The sequence below is a fragment of the Myotis nattereri genome, assembly GCF_964212035.1.
Source record: "Myotis nattereri genome assembly, chromosome: 7".
Lineage (NCBI taxonomy): Eukaryota > Metazoa > Chordata > Mammalia > Chiroptera > Vespertilionidae > Myotis > Myotis nattereri.
This window is the reverse complement of record NC_138082.1, coordinates 31,265,410-31,273,494: the sequence shown is the minus strand read 5'-3', so window position 1 is coordinate 31,273,494 and position 8,085 is coordinate 31,265,410. Positions and strand designations below refer to the sequence as shown.

At 57.8% G+C, this 8,085-nt stretch overlaps 1 protein-coding gene across 4 annotated transcripts; it reads right to left on the bottom strand.

Annotated features, from left to right (window-relative positions):
* Positions 1-2,219: 2,219 nt before the first annotated feature.
* Positions 2,220-7,847, bottom strand: PTMA (prothymosin alpha). 4 transcript variants are annotated; one of them, XM_081096244.1, is made up of 5 exons: positions 6,647-7,847; positions 4,022-4,093; positions 3,724-3,817; positions 3,140-3,213; positions 2,220-2,966 (listed from the first exon to the last, which is right to left on the bottom strand). In XM_081096244.1, the coding sequence occupies exons 1-5, from the start codon at positions 6,689-6,691 to the stop codon at positions 2,919-2,921; spliced, it is 333 nt and encodes a 110-aa protein (XP_080952370.1). In that variant the 5' UTR covers positions 6,692-7,847; the 3' UTR covers positions 2,220-2,918. The 4 variants fall into 4 exon arrangements, with proteins under 4 accessions (XP_080952370.1, XP_080952369.1, XP_080952371.1 ...); XM_081096243.1 differs by having other exon boundaries at positions 3,724-3,820; positions 6,647-6,871; XM_081096245.1 differs by lacking the exon at positions 3,724-3,817 and having other exon boundaries at positions 6,647-6,871.
* Between the last annotated feature and the right edge of the window lie 238 nt (positions 7,848-8,085).

Below are 8,085 nucleotides of genomic sequence, written 5' to 3'. Positions count from 1 at the left end.
CTCTCATCACCTGTTTCTCTCTCTCTCCCTTCCTCTCTGAAATATATATATTTTTTTCCTTTAAAGAAGTGACCCTTGACCTCAGTGGGCCAAAACACACAAGCAGGTAAATATATAAGCTCACACTGTGAGAGTTGCTCTGCGACAGAGGGCCAGAACTGGGAAGGGCCTTCTTAGACTGGGGACCAGGGAAGGCGTCTGGGAAGATAACACTGGAACTGACACCTAACATGAAGCGAGTCATGAGAAGTCTAGAAGTCAGACATACCTGCAGCAGGAACAGCAAGTGCAAAGGCTATAAGGGAGGACCAAGCTTGCTGTGGACACAAGAGGCTGATTTGGCTGGTGAGCAAGGGAGGTGAGGCACAGGGTAGGCAAGAGCAAGAGGGGGTCCTGGTCTCAGAGTTTTACTTTACCCAGAGGGGCAGTGTCCAGCTTGGTATGGTCCCTGCTGTGTGACTTGAGCCTTGTCTCTCCTCTTGCTGTGCCCTCGCCCTGGCTTGCCTTATTCACACCTAGGCCTCAGTTACTCTGGTGCAGCCCAGGTCTCTCTTCTGCCCTCCAGACCTTCATCTCTGGCCCCTTCCCTGTGGTAAACGGCTCCTTCTTGTGCTCAAGGTCTCAGGCCAAAGCCTGGGGGATCCTCCATGAGAACTGCCTCCAACATCCAATTGATCCCTGAATCATGATGCTTTACCCTAGATCAGTTGTTCTCAACCTTCCTAATGCTGCAACCCTTTAATATAGTTCCTCATGTTGTGGTGACCCCCAATTTCATTGTTACAAATTGGACATAATTAAAGCATAGTGATTAATCACAAAAACAATATGTAATTATATATGTGTTTTCCGATGGTCTTAGGCGACCCCTGTGAAAGGGTCATTCGACCCCCCCAAAGGGGTCGCGACCCACGGGTTGAGAACCGCTGCCCTAGATACTGTCTTATGTGTGCCTGCTTCTCTCCCTCCCAGCATCTGCCCTTAACCCAGGCCCCAGTGGTGTGAGGTGTGGATGAAATACCCCACAATGTCTCCTCCTGTTAGAAGGGGCTGGGGCCCCAGAGACTCTCTTCTGATAAAGCAGTGTGCCCCCACAGCAGTCAGCTCCAAGGTGAGAAAAGGAACCCCCACATAGCCAGTGTTGGAAGGGGCAGTGTGGGTAGGGAGGGTGCATGACTTCAGTCCCCACCCATCTTTGTCCACACCCAGACCTACAAAGTCAGAACTCCAGGCTATGGGGTGTGTGTGTGGGGGGGGGGGGGGGCCTGTGTCCCCAACCCTTAATCCCTTTTCTTTCACCCAAAACAAGTATCTCACTTGTACCCGGACACCAGATGTGTTTGAGACTACTCAGGAGACCAAGGAGGCACAGCTGAGAGCAGGATCCACATATTTAGATGTCACCTGGCGGTGTCCTGCAGCCTCCACCGTGGCATCATCAGCCCATTCCCTGTACCTCCCTCCACAGCTGGGTTGTCAAACCTCCCTGACTAGATTGCAGGCGGCTCCTGCCTATAAAGCTCTCCTGTGGACACCAGCCTAGGAAACGAGCCTGAGGTTCTTAGTGGGCTCTTAACCATCACCTTTCCGAGGCCTGTAACTTGAGGTCGCACCACACTTCCTCCAGTTAGTCAAAACTGGCCCACCTATCATCTTTAGCTATGCTCAAGGGGCAGGATGGCCTGCCAGACTAACCCAGGAACTTGTTTCTCCAGGAGGCCAAAGCTTGCAGAATGAGGACAAGGCTGCCATCACTGCCCTGGAAATTAAGTCCTAAGGGATAAGGTGCCACCTATCACCACCAGGGGGAGCCACTCAGCAGACAACCTAATCCACTGAGGCCTGCGCAGGGGAAGGTCAGCTGTCCCATGGGAAGAGTGCATCCACACGCCTAGCCTGTGCCTCCAGTCTGAGGCCCTAGACACCTTCCAGGGCACACAGGTTCACTTGACATCCAATACTGTGGTCCCAGGAAAAGGTTTTTGGTACAACCAGTAGACAAAACTGGTAAGCAGCTCTCCCCTCAGCCCCTAACTCCAGTGCCCCGCACCAGACACTGGTACCTCAAGGACACAACAGTCTCCTCCCAAACTGGAATCTTCAACCTCTATCCCTACCCAGTCAAGAGCTGGAGCCGAGTTCAAGATCATCTCCCACCTCTTTGCCCCTCCCCAGGTTTCAAGAAACCAGAACAGAAAGAAACAGGCTTGAGACAGAGCTTTGTTAGAACAACTCAGCAAAATAAAATTCCTGTTTATTGTGGACAACATTGTTTCACACATACATCGAACAGGCCAAAAAAAATAAACAGCAATTTCATAGACAAAAAAAGGGAAAAAAGAAACCTTTTTATCTTTGGCCTTTTTAACCATCTCATACAAACCAACTACTTATAGTACAGCTAAGTACATACACAAAAAGTTACTGGAATGCTCGGAATAAGATTGTTTTTTTGTTGTTGTTTTTGCTTTTTTTACAAGGTTTTTTTTCTCCTTTGAGATTATAATGAACATGGTCACACCACAAGTAAAGTCAGAAGTAGGACAGAGAATGCTCCGAAGGCTGGTTTGGTCATCCCAAGATCATTAAAAATGGCTGACCCCTAACAATATGTACAAAAATATAAAATGTAAATAAAAAATACAAACAAATTTTCCTTTTTAAAGTACTTTTAAGAAAAAAAGCAGAGCAGGGCCTTGGAAGTTTTGGTTCTTTTTTCCTCCCCTGTTGCAAATTCACGTTGTGGTTTTGGTTGGGTGGTGGAGAGTGCGTGTCATCTGCAGGTGGCGCTGCCTGAGGTGGGTGGGTAGGCAGGTGGGCGGGAGTCTCTACTCGAAGGTGACCACGTTTAGATTCTGAGACGGGAAGTGGAGGGTGAATAGGTCACGGAGGCCTTTAACTTTTCCTTTTTTTGCTGTCTAGTCATCCTCATCGGTCTTCTGCTTCTTGGTGTCAACATCATCATCCTGAGCAGGAAAAGTATTGTTAAGGTCCGCTCCAACCACTGAGCCCACCCACCAACTGCCTCAGCTCCTGCTGATAGTCCCAGAGGCCTTTAAAGCAACTCAGAAATACCCAGCACCCCAAATACAACCGAGTCCCCCCAGCCCCCAACCCTATCCCTCAAGTCAGAACCCACCTCATCATCTTCAGCTGCCCGTTTGCCTGTAGCTGCCTCAGCCTCCTCATCTTCATCTCCATCCTCTTCCTCACCTGGACAATCAAACCTCAGGTGAACCACAACCCTTCAGGAATCAACCAACCAGGGAGGGTTCTGGCTCCCTTCTACCCAGTGGGACCCAGAACTTGGGGGAAAGGAGCAGGAAAAAGGGAAAACTGAACTGCATTCCTTAAGGAATCTCCCAGTAACAGATTTGCCAGGTGTAAATGTCCCTGGATCTGTCTCTGCTGCCTAACAGGGCAGCTGGGGTACCCACAACACCCATGCAGGCACTTGTCTTCAGATGGGAGAAAGAGGACTCAGAGGTGCAAGCATCTGCACCTAGAGAGGCCAGACCCCACTCAGTGGGTGGAGGAACTCTCCATCGGGTGGGACAGTGTAAGACGCAGCTTTAATCTAAAACAAGGAAGGCCCTGACTCCACAGGTACAAACCCAATTGTAGGTAGTTCACTGGCCCCCACCCTGGGAGCCAACTCCTCCACCTGTGACAGAAGCCAGAGAAAGGTACCCCCCAAAGGAGGAGACAGACAAGGCTACTCACCATCACCTTCCTCTTCCTCCTCCTCCTCCTCCCCTCCTTCTTCCTCTTCTTCATCTACCTCATTGTCAGCCTCCTGCTCCCCATTTTCCTCATTCTCCTCGACAGAAAACATACCAGGTTATTACCTAAGACAGACCATCACTGCCCAGTACACTTCTACAGCCTCAGACCCCTGAAGAGCCACCAGGTGACCTTGACACAAAACCGCCCAGCCTCCTCCCCCAGCCCGGACTAAGCCCAGGAAGAGAGCGTCTTGGCCAGGAGCAGCTAGGAGGTACTGAGCAAGGTGGACACTCACAGCGTTCCCATTCGCAGGTGCATCTCTTCCATTCTCTGCCTCCTCCACAACTTCCTTCTTCTCCTTTAAGTCCTTCAAAAGGGAAGGAGGAAAAGTCTTTTAAGGGACTCCAGGTATAACACAGTGCTAATCAGATGCCCCAAGTTAAAAGTGCCGCACTTAACACGTGGAGCCAGTGGAAGAAAGGCCACAGATACAGTGTCTGCCTGTGGTCAGGTTGTCTGATTTTTCAGCCCTTCCCTTGAGAAACACGTAAAAGCCATGTGGCACCACAGCCCCAAACCCGTCTGACGAGCCGGGGAACTCTCACACGCACCCATCGGACTTGTTTCCAAGCAGAGGAAGCTCCGCCTCTCAAGTCCTTCTGGGAAGGCAGCAGGTATGCGCCATAAATAGGCAGAGGGAGGACCCTACCACTTCGGGAGTTCCTGTGGGCGGACTAGCCCAGGAAGGGAAGGAGCCAACAGCCAGAACTGGGGAGGCGCCTCACCAGCCAGAGTCCTCGCAGCAGAGCTCCAGCCCCAAGCCCACTAGTCTAGGACCCGGCAAGCTCAGGCCTTTGAAAAAACCCAAATTCACCAACCTCCCATGTCTAACAGCTATCCCAGGGGGCTGCAGATCGCGGTCTGGAAACGGGTTCGGGCTAAGAAACCAGTGCCTAGGCCCCAAACGCCTCTTGCCCTCCCGCGCACCTCAGGGAGCCGAGGCGGCCGGCATTCCAAAGGGCAGTGCCGCTGCGGACGCCCTGAAGCCCCGTAATTTTTTCCATATAGTGTGGCTAGGCCAGCCGCCAACAGACAGGCATCGAACTGCCCCGGGCGCCGTCCAGAAAGCAGCCTCGGGGCACCTGTCGGCCCGGTTTGCCCCAGCCCGCCCAACTCCGACCCGACTGGGCGCTGCCCACTCCCGCCCCCTGGCGGCTGAAGCCCTAGGGAACGAGTGGGGGCGGGGAGGCCGCACTGCGCAGGCGCACAGCCCCCGCCCGGCGAGCTTTGCGCGCGGGCTCTGCACGCACCGCGCGCGCAGAGCACGTGGCCCGCGGCCGCCGAGTGTGCCCCTGACCCTGGAGACCCGTAGCCGGCGGGCTGCGCTGGCCCAGCCGAGCACTTGAGGTGCGCACCAGTCTTGCCGGGCTCCGGACGCCTGCGCAACACCCCCAACCCCGCAGTCCTAGAGACGCGGGGTTTTGCGCCTCTGCATTTGGCGGGCAAAGTCCCGCGGGAGGCCGCCCCGAAGTCTGCCGGGCTTTTTCGGTATCGCAGCCCCTAGGCCGTCGGGGACGCGCTCCACCCGGCTATTTATTGCCTCTAGTGGGAAATCACCCTGGAGGAAAGCAAGCGCGGACGCCCGCCCCGGGGAGGGACAATCTTCCCATCTAAACTAGACTCTGGCTGTGCCCAGAGCGGGTCGGAGGGAGCCTCTTCAGAAAGCCGGTCGCAAGCCCGGGTCTGCCGGGAGAGTCGCCCCTGGGAGAGCGCCAGAGGTGACGCCAGGGGCACTAGGGTTAAGGAGACGCCAAGGTGACTCGTGACCGTAAGAGACGAGGCCAAGAGCCGAGGGCTAAAAAAGCTGGTCCGCTTTAAAGTGTCGCGCTCCCGCCGACGGCGGAGACACTCCCGGGGCCGGCAACGGGACCGACGCAGCGCGCAGAAGCCCAGCTGTGCCAAACGCGCAGGACCTCAAAACCGAGGGCGGCAATGAACCGCAGCACAGGACCCCGACTACCCTGGCGACCGGCCCGACCCCACAGCGGGCTACCTGCGGTCGCAGCTTTTGTTCGTCCGCGTCGCCCCGGGAGGAGCTGCGCGCACGGTCTTTCCCGGCAGCCGCGGGGGGCGCCCATCGTCGCCCCGGGGCGCCGCTCCTTCACTTTCCGTTTCCTCCCTCCGGCGCGTGGGCTCTCCCCCGCCAAGCCCGGCTCCGCCGGTGCACTAACGCTGGGCGGCTGCTCCCGGCGCACTGCCCCCGCGAGGACGCCCACCCCCGCCTCCCAACACCTAGGAAGGATGAGCCCTTAAACATCTCCGCCGAGAAAACTGACGTCGCGGGCGGCCCGCCGCCCACTCCACTTATCAGAGCTCTGCGCAGATAAGCCTCGGACCCGCTGCAAGGCGCGAAACGAGGCGACCTAACGCCAAACAAAGAGCAGCGCCGCCCGCGGGCGCTCACCGCGGAGCTGCCACTTCCCGCAGCCAGCCCGCATACGCGCCCCCCCAACACTTTCGATTCCAAACGCACTGTGGAGTTTCAAAGTTATTTCCGTGCGCCCGCCGGGCCGACGACCCCCTCCGCTGGGCCCCTCTCCTCCCGCCACCGCTCAGGAGAGTCGAGCAAGTTTCCAGAGCCGAGGAGCAGTCTTTCCTCCAGCCCCTCAGCCTCCGCTCCCGCCCTCCCCGAGGCTCCGAGGGTGCCCGGCCCACTCCACGACCGGCATCACGTCTGCCCGCAGCACTTCCCGCCCCCTCCCCCGCACACACAAAGAGTGGGCTGCCTCGCGGGCCTAGGCCGAGCTCTCCGCGGGAGAGCGCTATAGCGGGTTCGGGAAAGCCCAACCGCCGCGCGCCAAACACCGCTCCGGCGACAACAGCGCGCGGACCCCGAAGGGGCGGGCGGCGTCCAGCTCACCTTGGTGGTGATCTCGGAGCTGGTGTCCACGGCCGTGTCTGACATGGTGGGGCACGCCGGTGATCCTATGCAGCGGATTTTTTCTAAAAAAGCGAGAGTTGGAGGACTCTGGCGAAGAAGCTGCCGGAGTCCGCGGCGGTGGAGGAGGCGCGCGGCGGAGGTGGTTGCAGCGAGCGGAGAAGGAGCCACAGGAACAATGCAAAGATGGCTTTTCAGAGCAGCCAGTGGGGAACTCACGCGGCGCCAGAACCTTTAATATAGATTAGTGGGCGGCGCCCGGCCTCCCTTACCCAAATGCTATTGGTTGGGCGCAGGGAGCGGGCGCTCGTTCATTGGCTCCAATCTGAACAATGGGCAAGCGTGCTTAAAGCGGCAGTGCCTTGGTGCGTCCCGCGCTGCGCAGTCGCCGGCCGCTCTGTCATTCAGAGTCTGAGTTTGCCGGGTCTCAGCGGCGCCGAAGCCGCGGGGGAAGGGCTCGCGCGCGCGACCTGAGGGCGCGCGCTCTCACCGCTGTTTTGCTGGGGCTGCCGACACCAAAAGCCAAAGCGCGGCAAAGTTGCCCGCCCAGCCCCCCTCCACCCCTCCCCGCGGAAGGAGGGGGAGGCGCGTACGACGGCTGCCAGCGAGGGGGAGGGGAAGACCGGGTGCTGGGCTGCGCTCACCCCGGGCGGTGCCTGCGCAGTGCCCGCAGAGATCCTTGCCCCACACGCCTGGGCACCTTCGACCAAGAATTGCCCCAGTGCAAGGGGGCGTAGGTCCCAGACAACCGTTGAGGGCTGCGAGGCCAAGACCCGCGCACCTGGGCTGCCCGCACGACTCTCACTTTGTTCACCCCCTCTGCCCAGTCCCGGGGGCTCCGAGTCTTTGGGGATGTCACCACGTTTACCCACCACTTGCCCCTGCGTGCACCCCCTAAAACAGCCGACGAGCGGGCGCCATGCCAAGCACACACGGTGTTTCAGACATCGAAGGGCCTGGAGGACCGGTGCGGGCTACTACCTCGAGCTGGGCAGCCCCCGGGCGTGGTCTCCAGGGTCTGGATAGCGCCTGCCCCGACGGTCACTGCCGTCGCGACAGCCTCAGGGAGCTTCCCTCCAGAGCCCGGCCATCTAGTCTCCCCGTCTCCGCTCCCACTTAAGGGGCTGCGAGGGACACATGGACTACGAGGGAGTATAAGGGGGCAATAATCATCCCTTAGATTAGTTGGGTTAATCCTTGGGGGGGCTCCTTGAAGTTTGGGGCGCCCTGTCGGGGACCACGCGGAGCCCGGAGAAGGGAACCATCAAGCCGCCACACTCAAAATGGCGTTGGGCTCCGCGAGCGCAGCGTGACGTGTTGACCCAACCCTTGCAGAGGATCGGAAAACCGTAGGCTGCATCCTCTTTATCGCCACCTCACTTGGCTGTCGAATTAAAAAACCAGCTGTGTGGAAGGAAAGG